The 20,584-nt window shown below is 47.6% G+C and overlaps 2 protein-coding genes across 2 annotated transcripts in view; one reads left to right on the top strand and one right to left on the bottom strand.

Moving 5' to 3' along the window:
- The window catches only part of LOC144688703 (DNA-binding protein RFX2-like), a 911,596-nt gene that overhangs the window by 743,813 nt on the left and 147,199 nt on the right, over window positions 1-20,584 (bottom strand). The window lies entirely within an intron of this gene.
- Window positions 900-7,842, top strand: LOC144688295 (potassium voltage-gated channel subfamily V member 2-like). The gene is made up of 2 exons (XM_078554727.1): window positions 900-2,030; window positions 6,793-7,842. Exons 1-2 carry the CDS (start codon window positions 900-902, stop codon window positions 7,066-7,068), a joined length of 1,407 nt encoding a protein of 468 aa, XP_078410853.1. The 3' UTR covers window positions 7,069-7,842.

The raw sequence follows: 20,584 nt of genomic DNA on the forward strand, positions 1-20,584 counted from the left end.
GCTGGGTATTGCTATCCCCCAATTCATTTAGTTCTGGGAAACTCATGCATTGCTTCTTCCCTTGTTAAGACCAGAAACTGAGAGAATCGAGGGCTTCTTCCTTAAGCACAGTGTTCTCACTTTGCCTTTATCCCAGTCTATGTACATAGTCAATCTTTGAGTATGTGGAAGCACCCACTATTATTGCAGTGGTTTAAACTGTGTCTGCTCCTCTATTCCATCTGCACTGTTCAAAAGCCTGTAATAGATGTGGAGAATGGTTACATTTTTCTTCCTATTCAAGGAATTATAGATTAGAGCTATTTGGCCTGTCATGTCCATGTTGGCTTCCCTGTAGCCTTGGAAATGTTCCAACTTCAAAAGGGAATGGGATCATTATCTGAAAGGCACAATTGAATCTGCCTCCAACATACTCAGAGCATTCCAGACACTAACTACTTGCTGTGTTAAAGATTTTCACCATTTCGCCATTGCTTCTTTTGCCAATAACTTTTAATTGGTGTCCATTGTGAGGGATTGTGCTATAGGGTATCCTTTTGCAGCCAGCTGTGCTGTATAGGGAATGTCATTTTTCAGATGAGATATTAAACTCCTAACCCCTGCCTGGTGTCTCAGTTGCTAATGGTACAAGGAGGGGAGGGTAGTGTCCTGAGGGGGTGAAGGGGCCAAGGTAATCCCGCGAGCAGCTGCTCAGGCAGCTGGGGATACGGCCTTTCCCCTGGCTGGGCAGTTTACTGTAAACACCGCTCCCCTCCCCAACCGGGCCAGTCTGAGAGACGGGGCTCACTGTCCTAGGACAGTCTGCCGGCTCAGCCGTTAATCCAATCGGCCTACAGTAATCCTGTAATGGGCTTTCGGACAGGATTTAGGCCGGGGCAGAATGTGGCAAGGCCGGCAGCATGGGGGAGCCGGACTGGAGCAGCAGCAGCGGGACTGAGTGCGGGAGCAGCAGCGATGAGGAGGGCGGTGCTGGAGTGGACTGCGGGCCGGGGCCGGCCTGTCCCGCCACCGAGCAGCCTCTCCTCCGACTGAATGTGGGCGGCACACGCTTCGTCCTTGGCCGGCAGCTGGCGGCTCGGTACCCGGCCAGCCGCATTGGGAAGCTGGCTGCGTGCCGGGGCCCGGCTCAGGGCCTGCGACTCTGTGATGATTACTCGGCCGAGGAGGACGAGTTCTTCTTCGACCGGGACCCGAGTGTGTTCCAGGCGGTGTGGCAGCTGTACCGGAGCGGCCGGCTCTGGCCCAACCAGGGTCCGTGTCCCCGCCGGTACTGCTCCGAGCTCCGCTACTGGGGCGTCAGGCTGGGCGCGGCGCCGCGCTGCTGCCGCCTTCTCTTCCACGAGCGGCAGCAGGAGCTGTCCGAGCAGCTGCGGCTCAGCCGCCAGCTCACCGCCGTCCTGGGCCTGCGGGAACGCGGCACCCCGGCCCCGGGGAACTGGCTGTGCCGCTACCGCTCGCGGCTCTGGCATCTCCTGGAGGCGCCGCCCGCCTCGGCAGGGGCCAGGCTGCTCAGGGTCAGCGGCTGCCTGGCTGTCCTCCTGTCCATGGCCGGCCTCATCCTGGGCACAGTGCCGGAGCTGAGGCCGGGGCCTGGCGCTGGGCCCTCCGCTCTCTGGGGCCTGGAGACGGGGTGTAGCTCGGCGCTGACGGCCCAACTCCTGCTGCGGCTGCTCTCAGCGCCCCGGCCCCGCCGCTTCCTGCTCAGCCCCCTCAACCTGGCCGAGCTGCTGGCGCTGCTGCCCTTCTACACCGAGCTGGTGGCGCGGCGCTGCGGGGAGCCCAGGTGCCTGGGCCTCCTCCTGCGGGTCGCGCCGCTGCTGCAGGTGCTCCGGGTGCTGAGCCTGGCCCGTTACTCCACCGGCCTGCGGGCTTTCGGTTTCACCCTGCGCCTCTGCTCACAGCAGGTCTGCTGCCTCCTGCTCTTCATCGCCCTGGGCATCTTCACCTTCTCCGCCCTGCTGCACCAGGCCGAGCAGCACATCCCCGGCACCAACTTCAGCAGCATCCCCGAGTCCTGGTGGTGGGCAGCGGTGAGCAACCGAGGTCTGGGCGGGAACTGGGAGGGAGGGGCCTCAGTGCAGGGCGAGGCCTATGCTGCGCGGCAGTGAATAGGCGGCGGTAAATGACCAGGGAATCAATCCGTCATTGCGGGGGCGGGGCCTGGTGTGGTGTCAATGAGAGAGAGAATGTTTCAGTTCAATGTGACGGAGAATGTTTCAGATCAATGAGAGAGAGAATGTTCCAGGTCAATGAGAGAGAGAATGTTCCAGGTCAATGGGAGAGAGAATGATTCAGATCAATGAGAGAGAGAATGTTCCAGGTCAATGGGAGAGAGAATGATTCAGATCAATGAGAGAGAGAATGTTCCAGGTCAATGAGAGGGAGAATGTTCCTGATCAATGGGAGAGAAAATGTTTCAGATCAATGAGAGAGAGAATGTTCCAGGTCAATGAGAGAGAGAATGTTCCAGGTCAATGGGAGAGAGAATGATTCAGATCAATGAGAGAGAGAATGTTCCAGGTCAATGAGAGGGAGAATGTTCCTGATCAATGGGAGAGAAAATGTTTCAGATCAATGAGAGGGAGAATGTTTCAGATCAATGAGAGAGAGAATGTTTTGGATCAATGTGAGGGAGAATGTTTCGGATCAATGAGAGGGAGAATGTTTCAGATCAATGTGAGAGAGAGAATGTTTCAGATCAGTGTGAGGGAGAATGTTTCGGATCAATGAGAGGGAGAATGTTTCAGATCAATGTGAGAGAGAGAATGTTTCAGATCAATGTGAGGGAGAATGTTTCGGATCAATGAGAGGGAGAATGTTTCGGATCAATGAGAGAGAGAATGTTTCAGATCAATGAGAGAGAATGTTTCAGATCAATGAGAGAGAGAATGTTGCGGAACAATGAGAGGGAGAATGTTTCAGATCAATGAGAGAGAGAGAATGTTTCGGATCAGTGAGAGGGAGAATGTTTCAGATCATTGGGAGAGAGAGAATGTTTCAGATCAATGGGAGAGAGAGAATGTTTCGGATCAATGAGAGAGAGAATGTTTCAGATCAATGAGAGGGAGAATGTTTCAGATCAGTGGGAGAGAGAATGTTTCAGATCAACGTGAGAGGGAGAGAATGTTTCGGATCAATGAGAGGGAAAATGTTTCTGATCAATGAGAGAGAATGTTTCAGATCAATGAGAGAGAATGTTTCGGAACAATGAGAGGGAGAATGGGAGAGAGAGAATGTTTCAGATCAATGGGAGAGAGAGAATGTTTCAGATCGATGGGAGAGAGAGAATGTTTCAGATCGATGGGAGAGAGAGAATGTTTCAGATCGATGGGAGAGAGAGAATGTTTCAGATCAACGTGAGAGAATGTTTCAGATCAACGTGAGAGAATGTTTCAGATCAACGTGAGAGAATGTTTCAGATCAACGTGAGAGAGAATCTTTCTGATCAATGAGAGAATGTTTCAGATCAATGTGAGAGAATGTTTCAGATCAATGTGAGGGAGAATGTTTCAGATCAATGAGAGAGATAATGTTTCAGATCAACGTGAGAGAGAATATTTTGGATCCATGAGAGGGAGAATGTTTCAGATCAATGTGAGAGAGAGAATGTTTCAGATCAATGTGACGGAGAATGTTTCAGATCAATGTGAGAGAATGTTTCAGATCAATGTGAGGGAGAATGTTTCGGATCAATGAGAGAGATAATGTTTCAGATCAACGTGAGAGAAAGAGAATGTTTTGGATCAATGAGAGGGAGAATGTTTCAGATCAATGTGAGAGAGAATGTTTTGGATCAATGAGAGGGAGAATGTTTCAGATCAATGTGAGAGAGAATGTTTCAGATCAATGTGAGAGAATGTTTCAGATCAATGTGAGAGAATGTTTCAGATCAATGTGAGGGAGAATGTTTCGGATCAATGAGAGAGATAATGTTTCAGATCAACGTGAGAGAGAGAGAATGTTTTGGATCAATGAGAGGGAGAATGTTTCAGATCAATGTGAGAGAGAATGTTTTGGATCAATGAGAGGGAGAATGTTTCAGATCAATGTGAGAGAGAATGTTTCAGATCAATGAGAGGGAGAATGTTTCAGATCAATGGGAGAGAGAGAATGTTTCAGATCAACGTGAGAAAATGTTTCAGATCAACGTGAGAGAGAATGTTTCAGATCAATTAAAGAGAGCATGTTTCAGATCAGTGAGAGGGAGAATGTTTCAGATCAACGTGAGTGAGAATGTTTCGGATCAACGTGAGGGAGAATGTTTCAGATCAATGTGAGGGAGAATGTTTCGGATCAATGAGAGAGATATTGTTTCAGAGAACGTGAGAGAGAGAATGTTTTGGATCCATGAGAGGGAGAATGTTTCAGATCAATGTGAGAGAGAGACTTTTTCAGATCAATGAGAGAGAGAATGTTTCAGATCAATGAAAGCGAGCATGTTTCAGATCAATGAGAGGGCGAATGTTTCAGATCAATGAAAGAGAGAATGTTTCAGATCAATGAGAGGGAGAATGTTTCAGATCAACGTGAGTGAGAATGTTTCAGATCAACGTGAGGGAGAATGTTTCAGATCAGTGAGAGAGAGAATGTTTCAGATCAATGTGACGGGGAATGTTTCAGATCAATGTGAGAGAATGTTTCAGATCAATGTGAGGGAGAATGTTTCGGATCAATGAGAGAGATAATGTTTCAGATCAACGTGAGAGAGAGAGAATGTTTTGGATCAATGAGAGGGAGAATGTTTCAGATCAATGTGAGAGAGAGAATGTTTTGGATCAATGAGAGCGAGAATGTTTCAGATCAATGTGAGAGAGAATGTTTTGGATCAATGAGAGGGAGAATGTTTCAGATCAATGTGAGAGAGAGAATGTTTTGGATCAATGAGAGCGAGAATGTTTCAGATCAATGTGAGGGAGAGAGAAAGAGCGATTCATTTAGATTGACGACCTTTCTGGGAATGAAATGGTTCCGGTTTGAAGCAGGTGAATGGGGCGAGGGGTTTATTTGGGAAACAGGATTCAGGAAGAAAAGTGCTGCAGGTTAACGGGAAATGGCAGAAATGATGATAGGACGAAATGGATACAGCACAAACGTAGAGATTCTGATTTGAAGATCCATATTGATTCTGGAGAGCTTGAAAGTGAAAAATCACAATCTGAGTTTTTGGACATAGACCAGACATTAATTTATATCCAGGATGTGGTGTTAATCCGTGCGGTGGCACTGCGAGTTAATTGAAGCCAAGTTGCGGCTCAGTTTTGGGATGAATGCTGGTGTCGAGCTGGACCTTGGAGCTTTCCCTTTGATTGTTAGCGGCCGGTTGCTGAGGGTCTAATTATCAAACCCAAGCTCCCAGATACGGCCAGGGCTGTGCTGTTGGGTTAAGGGGCAATGACCGTGTATCAGCTCCACTCTCACAATCCAGGGTGTGACTGTTTGTGGAGAGGTGTAATCCTGCTCTCCGTTGTAAGGGGTGGTTACACTTCAGACGATTTGCAGTAATATAAACCAGCTCAAACCTAAAACTGAGCTGGAAGGGTGCGGGTCACATCAGGGCTGGATCCGGAAAGGTAACAAGGAGAGAGGGGAAAGTGATGGGTAAGGGGCAGCAAGCTTAGATCCCCAGGGTAAATGCCGCCAAAAATAAAATAGTTGATTTTAAAATAGGCGGAGAGAATGGGGCGATTCTATCCAATGAATTTAGGTGTATAAAGCGGAAATAACTGAAAACATTTCGGGTCAAGAACTTTCCATTCGAATCCTTATGAATGACCTGAAACATTAACTCCCCACAGATCTGTCTGCCCACAGATACCAGCTGATCTTCCAGCATTCCTGTTTTTTTATTAAAACATCATCCTCAGCAAATATTGTTCTTTGGTTTTCTTCCAATTAAATTCTTCTCAAACAGATGTTTATTTAACATCCTGATATTTTTGGACTCCAGTGCTATTCCATATACGAACACCCTGGAGCTAGGGACAGGCCTGCTGTGAGATACAGAGTGCAGATGGAGCTAGGGACAGGCCTGCTGTGAGATACAGAGTGCAAATGGAGCTAGGGACAGGCCTGCTGTGAGATACAGAGTGCAGATGGAGCTCTGATGGAGCTAGGGACAGGCCTGCTGTGAGATACAGAGTGCAGATGGAGCTAGGGACAGGCCTGCTGTGAGATACAGAGTGCAGATGGAGCTAGGGACAGGCCTGCTGTGAGATACAGAGTGCAGATGGAGCTCTGATGGAGCTAGGGACAGGCCTGCTGTGAGATACAGAGTGCAGATGGAGCTAGGGACAGGCCTGCTGTGAGATACAGAGTGCAGATGGAGCTAGGGACAGGCCTGCTGTGAGATACAGAGTGCAGATGGAGCTAGGGACAGGCCTGCTGTGAGATACAGAGTGCAGATGGAGCTAGGGACAGGCCTGCTGTGAGATACAGAGTGCAGATGGAGCTAGGGACAGGCCTGCTGTGAGATACAGAGTGCAGATGGTGCTCTGATGGAGCTAGGGACAGGCCTGCTGTGAGATACAGAGTGCAGATGGTGCTCTGATGGAGCTAGGGGCAGGCCTGCTGTGAGATACAGAGTGCAGATGGAGCTCTGATGGAAATGGGATAGTCGGAGAGTAGCAGCTGCTATAACCTGTCTGTAAAGATGAAGAGGGTTTCCGGGCAGAGAGCACTGAATGTACTGTGTAAAATGGGGAAGGTAGGATAGTGAATGGGACCAGACAGGAACTGCTGAAGAATTCTCAGGTTAGTAATGTTTCTGATAAATTCTCTCCCCCCTGTCTACAGGTGAGCATTTCCACTGTGGGTTATGGAGACACCATCCCCGAAACCTTGCTGGGTCGAGTGTTTGCATTCGGTTGTATTTCCTTCGGGATCATTCTGAACGGCATGCCCATCACAATGCTTTTTAACAAGTTCTCGGACCATTACGCCAAGCTGAGGGCTCTGGAGCGGACTTCAATGGTCAAAGAAAGGGGCGACATGGCTCTGAAAGAGCGACTTCTGAGAAAACTGGCCCAATATTCTGAAAACCAGGGTCCCAGAGAAAACTGGTCGACGTGAAGGTGGCTTAACCCAATGTGCTGAGTGTGTGCTCGGAGCAGTTCAGTCCAAGCCAGATTTAGACGAGTAATGTGCTGACTGGAGGGCTGAACGGACGGGTGCTGCTCTGCCCTGCCCTGCCCTGCCCTCCTTGTTCCTTCAGCACTAAGCCCCCGAGTAAGCAGCCTTCATCGGGTCTGGACAGTAGCTGTGGGTTGTGCGGCTGGGCTACACATTACAACAAGCTGGATTCTACCCTGAGCCAAACTGGACACACACAATAGCGATGGAGGGTAAAGAGAGCAGGTGTGCCCCCTTCCTGAATCAGTGATCACTTTGTCATCCGGGGAGATGGACGAGCTGGTTCCAGACAATGAGGCGGTTCTTGTTGGGGTCGCTGATCAGCAGAACCTGTACCTGAAGCCGGTTAGGCTTGCTGCCTATATTGACATTTCCGTCTGGAAGGCTCCTGCTGACATTGCATCTTCACCCAGCTCAGGAATGGCTTAACACAGTTTCAGAGTTTCCTGCGGGGATTGCTGCAAATGGCCTGGTCAGCCCCCCTCCCCGGTCCGGGTGCTGGACTTTGGAAACACATCCCGAATCTGGAGTTTATTAAAATCCTTCCGCCTCAGCTTCAGTACCGGTAACTGGGATAAAGAAAGCCGGAAAATAACCCGTTCTCAATGTAAGAAATGTCAGAATGTACCTCTGTAAATAGCCGAATGAACTGCGCCATATTCATTGATTACAAATTGTCCTCGGTAAAACCAACCTCAAAAATAAAATATTTGCTTCTTAGAGCCGGCGTGAGTTACAACTTTGGCTGGAAACCGTTTAACTCTTAAAACCCCAGAGATCAAGAACTGAACAGTGACACCGAACTCTACACAACACTGAACACACTGCTGCTCAGTTTGAGGATCAGAATAGTTTCAGAGTTAGCACAGCCACTGCACGGTTGAACAAATATCACATAAACTGGCTCTGTTTTAATCACACAGACTTAGCTAGATTTATCTTAGCAACCCGGGCCACGGTGAAAGGAGGTAATTAATACACTTGGAAGAGTTTAAAATTGTGAAGGAGGTGGTATTGGATAGGCTGTCTGTACTTAGAGTGGATACGGCTCCGGGACCAGATGAGATGCATCCAAGAATACTGAGTGAAGTGAAGAGTGGAAGTTGTAGAAGCACTGGCCGTAATTTTCCAGTCTTCCTTAGACTCAGGCGTGGTGCCAGAGGACTGGAAAATTGTAAACGTTACACCCTTGTTCTAAAAAGAGAATAAAGATAATCCCAGCAACTACAGGCCAGTCAGTTTAATTCAGTGATGGGGAAATGTCGAGAAACAATAATTCAGGACAAAATGAATAGTCACATGGACAAATACAGGTTAATTAAAGAAAACCAGCATGGATTTCTGAAAGGAAAATTATGTTTAACTAACTTGCTAATAAAAGGGACAGTAACAACATGGATACAGAATTGGCTGAGTGACAGGAAACAGATAGTAATGGTCAATTTATGTTTTCGAGGCTGGAGGAAGGTTTGTAGTTCCCCAGGGGTCAGTGTTGGGACCCTTGCTTTTCCTGATATAAATTAATGATCTAGATTTTAGTGTGCAGGGCACAATTTCAAAGTTTGCAGATTATATAAACTTTGGAAGCATTGTGAACTGTGAGGAGGACAGTGTAGAACTTCAAAAGGACATAGACAGGTTGGTGGAATGGGTGGACAGGTGGCAGGTGTTGTTTAATGAGGAGAAATGTGAAGTGATTCATTTTGGTAGAGACAATATAAAATAAAGGATGCAACTCTAAAGGGGGTGCAGGAGCAGAGGGAACCGGGTGTAAATGTGCATAAAGCATTGAAGATGGCAGAACAGGTTGAGAGCAGTTAATAAAGCATACAGTATCCTAGGCTTTATTAATGGGGGCAGAGTACAAGAGCAAGGAAGTTATGCTGAACTTGTATAAGTCACTAGTTCAGCCTCAGCTGGAGTATTGCATCCAGTTTTGGGCGCCACACTTTAGGAAGGATGTGAAGGCACTGGAATGAGTGGGGAAAAGTTTCAGGACAATAGGTTCCAGGGATGAGGAACTTCAGTTAGGAAGATAGATTGGAGAAGTTGGGACTGTTTTCCTTAGAGAAGAGAAGGCTGAGAGAAGATTTGAGCAAGGTGTTCAAAATCATGAAGGGTCTGGACAGAGTAGATAGGGAGAAACTGTTCCCACTCGTGAAAGAATCAAGAACTAGAGGAGACAGATTTAGGGTAAAAGAAGCAAAAGCGTCATGAGGAAAAACTTTTTCACACAGCGAATGGTTACGGTCTGGAATACACTGTCTGAGAGTGAGGTGGAGACAGTTCAATTGAAGCATTCCAAAGGGAATTAGACTGTTATCTGAACAGGAAGAATGTGCAGGGTTACGGGGAGAAGGCAGGGGAATGGCAATAAGGGAATTGCTCATTCCGCGGGCTGGTGCAGACAGGATGGGCCAAATGGCCTCCTTCTGCACTGTAAGAATTCTGTGTGATTGCCATTATATTAAGATACATACAGTGACTGGGTCAATCACAGCTCATGATCCTAATCCCCAGTTTAGTAATCTACAGATGTACCACTCTTCAATAACTCAGTCAAGGATCACTGCAGAACCATTTAAATGATTCATTGAATTACACAGAATATAAAGCACAGACCATTCAGCCCAACCAGTCCATGCAGGTGCTTTTTCTCCGCTCAAGTCTCCCATCTTGCTTCATCTAACTCTATGACCATAGCCCTCAATGTCCTTTGCACTCATGCTTCTCTAGATTCCCCTTAAATGCATCTATACTATTCATCTCAATGCCTCCCTTTGGTATTGAACTCCACCTGAACCAAATTACATTTCTCTCTCCACAGATGCTGTCAGACCTGCTGAGTATTTCCAGCATTCTTTGTTTTTATTGTACATTCACCATGTTAACATCATTGGTAAATACCAGTGCCAAGTAGTTATTTAATATGGCTGAAGTCATGCAATCCTTACTTTTCTGTTTTTGTGTGCGAGAGAGATAGGGGGTCTGAAAGAGAATGTGTGTGTATGAGAGTGTGTGTGTGTGTGAGAGAGAGTGTGTGGGAGGGTGTGTGTGAGAGAGTGTGTGTATATATGAGAGGGAGTGTGTGTGTGAGAGAGAGTATGTGTGTGAGAGTCAGAGGGTGTGTGTGTGTTGAGAATGTGTGTGAGAGAGAGTGAGTGAGTGTGTGAGAGAGAGTGAGTTTGTGAGAGAGATGGTGTGTGAGAGAGTTTGTGTGATCATGTGTTTGTGTGAGAAAGAATGTGTGATAGTGTGTATGTATGTGTGAGAGAGTGAGTGTGTGTGTGTGAGTGAGAGTGTGTGTGTGTGATTGTGTGTGTGTGAGAGATGGTGTGTGTGTGAGAGAGAGAGAGTTTGTGTGTATGATAGTGTGTTTGTGTGAGAAAGAGAATGTGTGTCTGTGTGTGTGTGAGAGTGAGTGAATGAGTGTGTGTGAGAGAAAATGAGTGAATGAGTGAGAGAGAGAACGAGTGAGTGTGTGTGAGAGAGAGAGTGAATGTGTGTGAGAGAGAGTGAGTGTGTGTGTGTGTGTGTGTGTGTGAGAGAGAGTGTGTGTGTGAGAGAGTGTGTGAGAGAGAGAGTGAGTGTGTGTGAGAGTGAGTGAGTTTGTGTTTATGAGAGGGTGTATGCGTGAGAGTGTTTGTAATAGTGTGTGTTAGTGTGAGAGATGGTGCATGTGTGTGAGAGTGTGTGTACGATAGTGTGTGTGTATGTGTGTGAGAGGGTGTGTGTGTGCAAAGTGTGTGTGAGAGAGAGAGCGTGCGTGTGTGTTTGTGTGTGAGAGTGCTTGTACAAGAGACAGAGAGAATGTGTGAGTCAGAGTGTGTATGTGTGAGAGAGGGTGTGTGTGTGTGTATGAGATGGTGTGTGTGAGTCAGAGGGGGGGTGTGATTGTGTGTGTGAGAGAGAGTGAGTGAGTGTGTATGTGATGTATGTGTGCGAGCGAGAGAGTGTGTGTGTGAGAGAGACTGTGTATGTGTGAGGGGGTGTGTGTGTTTTAGAGAGTGTATTTGTGTGTGAGAGAGAGTATATGTGAGAGAGTGTGTGTGTGTGTGAGAGAGTCAGAGGTGTCTGTGTGTGTAAGAGAGTGTGTGTGTGAGAGTGTGTGTGTGTGAGAGTATGCGCACGAGTGTGTAGGAGAGTATGTGCGAGAGATAGTGTGTGTGTGTGCGTGTGAGTCAGAGGAGTTGTATGTGTGAGAGAGTCAGTGTGTGTGTGTGTGAGTCAGGGTGTGTGTGAGAGAGAGTGTGAGCATGTGAGAGAGAGAGAGTGTGTTTGTGTGAGACAGGGGGTGTGTGCGTGTGAGTATTTGTAATAGTGTGTGTGTATGTGTGTGAGAGAGTGTGTGTGAGAGAGAGAGGTTGTGCTTTTGAGAGAGTGTGAGTGAGTGTGTGCGTGTGATGGTGTGTCTGAAAGTGTGTGCGTGTGTGTTAGAGAGTGAGTGCATGTGAGAGAGAGAGTGAGTGTGTGTGAGAGAGGGTGAGTGAGTGTGTCTGTGTGTGAGAGAGAGACAGGGTGTGTGCGTTTGTGTGTGAGAGAGAAGCAATGTGTGCATGTGAGAGAGAGAGGCAGTGTGTATGTGAGACAGGGAATGCGTATGAGAGAAGGGGAGAGGCAGTGTGTATGTGAGAGAGGGAATGCGTGTATGTGTGTGAGAGAGAGTGTGTGTGAGTGTATAGGAGAAAGAGTGTGTGCTTGTCAGAGAGAGAGTGTGTATGAGAGAAAGAGAGTGTGTGTGAGAAAGAGAGTATGTGTATGTGAGAGTGAGTGTGTGTGAGAGAGAGTGAGTGAGAGAGAGAGTGTGTGTGTGAGAAAGTGTGTGATAGAGTGTGTGATAGTGTGTGTGAGAGAGTGATAGTGTGTGTGTGTGAGAGAGAGTGTGTGATAGAGTGTGTGAGAGAATGTGTGATAGTGTGTGTGAGAGAGTGTGTGATAGTGTGTGTGAGAGTGTGTGAGAGAATGTGTGATAGTGTGTGTGATAGTGTGTGTGAGAGTGTGTGATAGTGTGTGTGAGAGAGTGTGATAGCGTGTGTGTGATAGAGTGTGTGATAGTGTGTGTGAGAGAGTGTGATAGTGTGTGTGTGATAGAGTGTGTGATAGTGTGTGTGAGAGAGAATGTGTGATAGATTGTGTGATAGTGTGTGTGTGACAGAGAGAGTGTGTGAGAGTGTGTGTATGAGAGAGAGAGAGTGTGTGATAGTGTGTGTGAGAGAGTGTGTGTGTGAGTGTGTGTGTGAGAGAGTGTGATAGTGTGTGAGAGAGAGTGTGATAGTGTGTGAGAGAGAGTGTGATAGTGTGTGAGAGAGAGTGTGATAGTGTGTGAGAGAGAGTGTGATAGTGTGAGAGAGGGTGAGTGAGTGTGTGTGTGTGAGAGAGAGACAGGGTGTGTGCGTTTGTGTGTGAGAGAGAGAGAGAAGCAATGTGTGCATGTGAGAGAGAGAGGCAGTGTGTGTGTGAGACAGGGAATGCGTATGAGAGAAGGGGAGAGGCAGTGTGTATGTGAGAGAGGGAATGCGTGTATGTGTGAGAGAGTGTGTGTGAGTGTATAGGAGAAAGAGTGTGTGCTTGTCAGAGAGAGAGTGTGTATGAGAGAAAGAGAGTGTGTGTGAGAAAGAGAGTATGTGTATGTGAGAGTGTGTGTGAGAGTGAGTGTGTGAGAGTGAGTGTGTGAGAGAGAGAGTGTGTGTGTGAGAAAGTGTGTGATAGTGTGTGTGAGAGAGTGTGATAGTGTGTGTGTGTGAGAGAGTGTGTGATAGAGTGTGTGAGAGAATGTGTGATAGTGTGTGTGAGAGAGTGTGTGAGAGAGTGTGTGTGAGAGTGTGTGATAATGTGTGTGAGAGAATGTGTGATAGTGTGTGTGTGTGTGAGAGAGTGAAAGTGTGTGTGATAGAGTGTGTGATAGAGTGTGTGAGAGAATGTGTGATAGTGTGTGTGAGAGAGTGTGTGAGAGTGTGTGATAGTGTGTGTGAGAGTGTGTGATAGTGTGTGTGAGAGAATGTGTGATAGTGTGTGTGATAGTGTGTGTGAGAGAGTGTGATAGTGTGTGTGTGATAGAGTGTGTGATAGTGTGTGTGAGAGAGAATGTGTGATAGATTGTGTGATAGTGTGTGTGTGACAGAGAGAGTGTGTGAGAGTGTGTGATAGTGTGTGTATGAGAGAGAGAGAGTGTGTGATAGTGTGTGTGTGAGTGTGTGTGTGAGTGTGTGTGTGAGTGTGTGTGTGAGTGTGTGTGAGAGAGAGTGTGGTAGTGTGTGAGAGAGAGTGTGAGTGTGTGTGAGAGAGGGTGAGTGAGTGTGTGTGTGTGAGAGAGAGACAGGGTGTGTGCGTTTGTGTGTGAGAGAGAGAGAGAAGCAATGTGTGCATGTGAGAGAGAGAGGCAGTGTGTGTGAGACAGGGAATGCGTATGAGAGAAGGGGAGAGGCAGTGTGTATGTGAGAGAGGGAATGCGTGTATGTGTGAGAGAGTGTGTGTGAGTGTATAGGAGAAAGAGTGTGTGCTTGTCAGAGAGAGAGTGTGTATGAGAGAAAGAGAGTGTGTGTGAAAAAGAGAGTATGTGTATGTGAGAGTGTGTGAGAGTGAGTGTGAGTGTGTGAGAGAGAGAGTGTGTGTGTGAGAAAGTGTGTGATAGTGTGTGTGAGAGAGTGTGATAGTGTGTGTGAGAGAGAGTGTGTGATAGAGTGTGTGAGAGAGTGTGTGTGAGAGAGTGTGTGTGAGAGTGTGTGATAATGTGTGTGAGAGAATGTGTGATAGTGTGTGTGAGTGTGTGTGAGAGTGTGTGATAGTGTGTGTGAGAGTGTGTGATAGTGTGTGTGAGAGAGTGTGATAGTCTGTGTGTGAGAGAGTGTGTGTGATAGTGTGTGTGAGAGAGAATGTGTGATAGATTGTGTGATAGTGTGTGTGTGACAGACAGAGTGTGTGATAGTGTGTGTGTGAGTGTGTGTGTGATAGTGTGTGTGTGAGAGAGTGTGATAGTGTGTGTGAGAGAGAGTGTGATAGTGTATGTGAGAGAGAGTGTGATAGTGTGTGTGAGAGAGAGTGTGATAGTGTGTGAGAGAGAGTGTGATAGTGTGAGAGTGTGATAGTGTGAGAGTGTGTGAGTGTGAGAGAGAGTGAGTGTGAGAGAGAGTGTGTGTGTGAGAGAGTGTGTGAGAGAGAGTGTGAGAGAGAGTGTGTGATAGTGTGTGTGTGAGAGTGTGTGATAGTGTGTGTGAGAGAGTGTGTGATAGTGTGTGTGTGTGAGAGAGAGTGTGTGTGTGAGAGAGAGTGTGTGTGAGAGTGTGTGTGTGAGAGAGTGTGTGTGTGAGAGAGAGTGTGTGTGAGAGTGTGATAGTGTGCGTGTGAGAGTGTGACAGTGTGCGTGAGAGAGTGTGATAGTGTGTGAGAGTGTGTGAGTGTGTGATAGTGTGTGTGAGAGAGATAGTGTGTGATATTGTGTGTGTGAGAGAGTGTGAGAGAGAGAGTGTGTGAGTGTGAGAGAGAGTGTATGAGAGAGAGTGTATGTGATAGTGTGTGTGTGAGAGTGTGTGATAGTGTGTGTGTGAGAGTGTGTGATAGTGTGTGTGTGAGTGTGTGTGTGTGTGAGAGACAGAGTCTGTGACAGTGTGTGTGAGAGAGTGTGTGATAGTGTGTGTGTGTGTGAGAGAGAGAGTGTGTGTGAGAGAGAGTGTGTGTGAGAGAGTGATAGTGTGCGTGTGAGAGAGTGTGACAGTGTGTGTGAGAGAGTGTGATAGTGTGTGAGAGAGAGAAAGTGTGTGAGTGTGTGATAGTGTGTGTGAGAGATATAGTGTGTGAGAGAGACTGTGTGTGATGTGTGCATGTGAGCAAGAGGGTGTGTGCGTGAGTGTGAGAGAGAGAGACAGAGTGTTTGTGTGTGAGAGGGTGTGTGTGTCTGAGAGAGAGGGTGTGTGTGAGAGTGTGTGATAGTGTGTGTGAGAGAGTGTGTGATATTGTGTGTGTGAGAGTGTGTGAGAGAGAGTGTGTGAGAGAGAGTGTGTGTGATAGTGTGTGTGTGAGAGTGTGTGATAGTGTGTGTGTGTGTGTGTGAGAGAGAGTGATAGTGTGCGTGTGAGAGAGTGTGACAGTGTGCGTGAGAGAGAGTGTGATAGTGTGTGTGAGAGAGAGTGTGTGTGATGTGTGCATGTGAGCAAGAGGGTGTGTGCGTGAGTGTGAGAGAGAGACAGGGTGTTTGTGTGTGAGAGGGTGTGTGTGTCTGAGAGAGAGGGTGTGTGTGAGAGTGTGTGATAGTGTGTATGTGTGAGAGTTTGTGAGAAAGTCTGTGACAGTGTGTGTGAGAGAGTGTGTGAGTGTGAGTGTGTGAGAGAGTGTGTGTGTGAGTGTGTGTGAGAGAGTGTGTGAGAGTGTGTGAGAGAGAGTGTGTGAGAGAGAGTGTGAGAGACAGTCTGTGACAGTGTGTGTGAGAGAGAGTGTGATAGTGTGTATGTGAGAGAGTGTGTGATAGTGTGTGTGAGAGAGTGTGTGATAGTGTGTGTGAGAGAGTGTGTGATAGTGTGTGTGTGAGAGTGTGTGATAGTGTGTGTGAGAGAGAGTGTGATAGTGTGTGTGTGTGTGAGAGAGTGTGATAGTGTGTGTGAGAGTGTGATAGTGTGTGTGAGAGTGTGATAGTGTGTGTGTGAGAGAGTGTGACAGTGTGCATGAGAGAGTGTGAGTGTGTGAGAGAGAGAGTGTGTGAGTGTGTGATAGTGTGTGAGAGAGAGAGTGTGTGATGTGCGTGTGAGCAAGAGGGTGTGTGCGTGAACGTGAGTGTGAGAGAGAGACAGGGTGTTTATGTGTGAGAGGGTGTGTATGTCTGAGAGAGAGGATGTGTTTGATAGTGTGTGTGAGAGAGTGTGTGTGATAGTGTATGTGAGAGAGTGTGTGTGTGAGAGAAAGAGAGTGTGTGTGTGTGAGAAATAGAGTATGTGTATGTGAGAGAGTGTGTGTGAGAGAAAGAGAGTGTGTGTGTGTGAGAAAGAGAGTATGTGTATGTGAGAGTGTGTATGAGATTGTGTGAGATAGTGTGTGTGGGAGAGTGTGTGTGATGGTGTGAGAGAGAGAGATTGTGTCAGAGAGTGTATGAGAGAGAGTGAGTGAGAGTGTGTGTGATAGTGTGTGTGTGCGATAGTGTGTGTGTGATAGTGTGTGTATGAGAGTGTGTGTGATAGTGTGTGTGAGAGAGAGAGTGTGTGATAGTGTGAGAGAGATAGTGTCTGTGATAGTGTGTGTGTGAGAGAGAGAGAGTGTGTGTGTGATAGTGTGTGTGTGAGAGAGAGAGAGAGAGAGTGTGTGTGATGTGTGCGTGTGAGCAAGAGGATGTGAGCATGAGTGTGTGAGAGAGACAGGGTGTTTGTGTGTGAGAGGGTGTGTGTGAGTGTGAGAGAGAGAGTGTGTTTGTTAGTGTGTGTGTGATATTATGTGTGTGAGAGGGAGTGTGAGTGCGTGATGTGTGTGAGAGCAAGAGGGTGTGTGCATGAGCGAGACATGGTGTTTGCGTGTGAGAGGGTGTGTGTGAGAGGGTGTGTGTGTGAGAGGGTGTGTGTGTGAGAGAGAGTGCGTGTGTGAGAGGATGTGTGTGTGTCTGAGAGAGTGTGTGTCTGAGAGAGTGTGTGTGAGTGAGTGTGTGTGAGTGAGTGTGTGAGAGAGAGTGTGAGTGTGTGTGTGTGAGAGAGGGTGTGAGTGTTTGTAGTAATGTGTGTGTGAGAGTGAGTGAGTGTGTGTGAGATAGAGGGTGTGTGCATGTAAGTGTTTGTAATAGTGTGTGTGAGAGGGAGTTTGTGTGAGAGGGAGTGTGTATGAGAGGGAGGGTGTGTGTGTGAGAGAGAGTGTGTGTGTGTGTGTGTGTGTGTGTGTGTGAGAGGGAGTATTCGTGTGAGTGTGTGTAGGAGAAAGAGTATGTGCGAGAGAGTGTGTGTGTGTGTGTGAGAGTGAGAGTGTGAGTGAGGGTTTGTAGTAGTGTGTATGTGAGTGTTTGTAATAGTGTGTGTGTGAGAGAGAGAGTATGTGTGTGTGTGTGTGTGTGTGACAGCGTGAGTATGTGTGTGAGAGAGAGAGTGAGTGAGTGTGTGCGTGAGACAGAGTATGCGTGTGAGTGTGTAGGAGAAAGAGTGTGTGTGAGAGAGAGAGTGTGAGTGAGTGGGTGTGTGTGAGAGACAGAGTGTGTGTGAGTGAGTGTGCGTGTGAGTAGGTGTGTGTGAGAGACAGTGTGAGTGAGTGTGTGTGTGTGAGTGTGTGTGAGAGAGACAGAGTGTGAGTGAGTGTGTATGTGAGTGAGAGTGTGTGTGTGAGAGAGAGAAATGCAGTATGTGTGAGAAAGGAAATGTATGAGAGAGAGGCAGTGTGTGTGTGAGAGAGGGAATGCGTATGTGTGTGTGAGTGAGTGTGTGTGTGTGAGAGAAATGCAGTGTGTGTGTGAGAGAGGGAATGCGTATGTGTGTTTGAGTGTGAGAGAAACGCAGTTTGTGTGTGAGAGAGGGAATGTGTGTGTATGAGAGAGAAGCCGGGATTATCTGGCCCTGTTGTGGTGGGACCTGCTGTAGGAGATTCGATGGCCCAGCCAAAAGCCCATTGACTTGCCGGCGGGAACAAACAATCCCGGTGGTGGGCAGGGCTGGAAAATCCTGCCCAGAATGTGTGTGTGGGAAAGAGAGTGCGTGTGTGTGCATGTGTGTGAGAGAGTGAGTGTGTGAAAGAGAGACTGTGTGTGTGTGACAGAGTGTGTGTGTGTGAAACAGAATGCATCTGTGTGTCTGAGAGACTGTGTGAGAAAGAGAGTGTGTGTGTGAGTGTGTGTGATTGTGTGTGAGAGAGACTGATTGTGTGTGTTTGTGTGTGAGTGTTTGTACGAGTGTGAGAGAAACAGTGTGTGTGAGTGTGCATAAGGGTGTGTGTGGTGTGTGTGTATGAGACAGTGTGTGCATGTGTGAGAAAGAGTGTGCGTGTGTGTGTGAGAGAAAGAGAGTGTGTTTATGTGAGAGAGTGTGTGAGAGTGAGAGGTTGTAATTTTGAGAGTGTCTGAGTGAGTGTGTGAAAGAGAGGGAGAGAGAGAGTGAGTGTATGTGTGTGAGAGAGATTCTGTGTGTGTCTGTGAGAGTGTGTGTGTGTGTGTGTGTGATGTGTGTGTGTGAGAATGTGAGAGCGAACGTGTGTGTGTGTGTGAGAGTGAGAGTGTGAGTGAGAGAGAGTATGTGTGAGAGTGTGTGTGTATGAGGGAATGTGTTTGTGTGAGAGTGTGTGGAAGAGAGACTGTGTGAGAGACAGAGTGCATGTGTGTGAGACAGTGTGTGTGTGAGAGAGAGTGTGTGAAAGAGCGTGTGTGTGTGTGTGTGAGAGAGAGAGTGAGTGAGTGTGTGCGTGAGACAGAGTATGCATGTGAGTGTGTAGGAGAAAGAGAGAGTGTGAGTGAGTGTGTGTGTGTGTGAGAGACAGGGTGTGTTGTGTGTGAGTGTAATGTGTGTCTGTGAGTGTGTGAGAGACAGTGTGAGTGAGTGTGTGTGTGTGAGTGAGTGTGTGTGTGAGAGACAGTGTGAGTGAGTGTGTGTGTGTGAGAGTGTGTGTGTGAGAGAGACAGAGTGTGAGTGAGTGTGTGTGAGTGAGAGTGTGTGTGTGTGAGACAGAATGTGAGTGAGTGTGTGTGTGAGTGAGTGTGTATGTGAGAGAGTGTGTGTGTGAGAGAGAGAATGCGTATGTGTGTGTGAGTGAGTGTGTGCGTGAGAGAAACGCAGTGTGTGTGTGAGAGAGGGAATGTGTATGTGTGAGAGAGAAGCTGGGATTATCTGGCCCTGTTGTGGTGGGACCTGCTGTAGGAGATTCGATGGCCCAACCAAAAGCCCATTGACTTGCCGGCGGGAACAAACAATCCCGGTGGTGGGAAGGGCTGGAAAATCCTGCCCAGAATGTATGTGTGAGAAAGAGAGTGCGTGTGTGTGCATGTGTGTGAGAGAGTGAGTGTGTGAAAGAGAGACTGTGTGTGTGTGACAGAGTGCGTGTGTGTGTGAAACAGAATGCATCTGTGTGTCTGAGAGACTGTGAGAAAGAGAGTGTGTGTGTGAGTGTGTGTGATTGTGTGTGAGAGAGATTGATTGTGTGTGTTTGTGTGTGAGAGTGTTTGTACAAGTGTGAGAGAGAGTGTGTGTGAGTGTGCATGAGGGTGTGTGTGGTGTGAGACAGTGTGTGTGCATGTGTGAGAAAGAGTGTGCGTGTGTGTGAGAGAGAAAGAGAGTGTGTTTATGTGAGAGAGTGTGAGAGAGTGAGAGGTTGTAATTTTGACAGAGTGTGTGTCAGTGAGTGAGTGTGTGAAAGAGAGGGAGAGAGAGAGTGAGTGTGCATGTGTCAGTGAGTGAGTGAGTGTGTGTGAGAAAGAGTCTGTGTGTGTGTGGTGTGTGTGTGTCTGTGTGTGTGAGAGAGTGTATGTGTGTGTGAGAATGTGAGAGCGAACTTGTGTGTGTGTGTGTGTGTGTGTGTGAGTGAGAGTGTGAGTGAGAGAGAGTATGTGTGAGAGTGTGTGTGTGTATGAGGGACTGTGTTTGTGTGAGAGTGTGTGGAAGAGAGACTGTGTGAGAGACAGAGTGCATGTGTGTGAGACAGAGTGTGTGTGTGAGAGAGTGTGTGAAAGAGCGTGTGTGTGTGTGAGACAGAGTGTGAAAGAGAGACTGTGTATGTGTGTTACAGAGCGTGTGTGTGAGACAGAGTGCGTATGTGTGTGTGAAAGTGTGTGTGTGAGTGAGTGTGTGTGAAAGACAGCAGGTGTGTGTATGTGTGAGAGGGTGTGTATGTGTGTAGATGTGAAAGAGAGAGAGACAGTGTGTGTGTGAGAGTGTGTGTGCAAGAGTATGTGTGTGAGTGTGTGTGTGAGTGTATGTGAGAGAGAGTGTGTGGAGAGTGTGTGCAAGAGTATGTCTGTGTGTGAGAAAGAGTGCGTCTGAGAGAGACAGTGTGTGTGTGAGACAGAGTGTGTGAGCAAGAGAGTGTGTGTGTGTGAGCGAGAGAGTGTGTGTGTGTGTGGTGAGAGAGGGAGAGTGTGTGTATGTGGTGAGGGTGTGTGTGTGTGAGAGGGGGAGTGTGTGAGTGTGAGAGGGGGTGTGTGTGTGAGAGGGGGTGTTTGTGAGTGTGTGTGTGTGTGAGAAACAAAGTCAGTTTGTGAGTGAGTGTGTATGTGTGAGAGAGGGTGTGTGATAGTGTGTGTGTGAGAGAGAGTGAGTGAGTGTGTGTGCGTGAGCGAATATGCGTGTGAGAGTGTGTGTATGTGTGTCTGAAAGAGAGTGTGTGTGTGTGAGAGGCAGTGTGAGAGAGTGAGAGGTTGTGTTTTTGAGAGAATGCGTGTCAGTGAGTGTGTGAAAGAGAGGGAGAGTGTGTGTGTCAGTGAGTGAGTGTGTGAGAGTGTATATGTGTGTGTGTAAGAGAGTGTGAGAGCGAACATGTGTGAGTGAGAGTGTGTGTATGAGGGAATGTGTTTGTGTGA

Source organism: Cetorhinus maximus, chromosome 13, assembly GCF_964194155.1.
Source record: "Cetorhinus maximus chromosome 13, sCetMax3.hap1.1, whole genome shotgun sequence".
Classification (NCBI taxonomy): domain Eukaryota; kingdom Metazoa; phylum Chordata; class Chondrichthyes; order Lamniformes; family Cetorhinidae; genus Cetorhinus; species Cetorhinus maximus.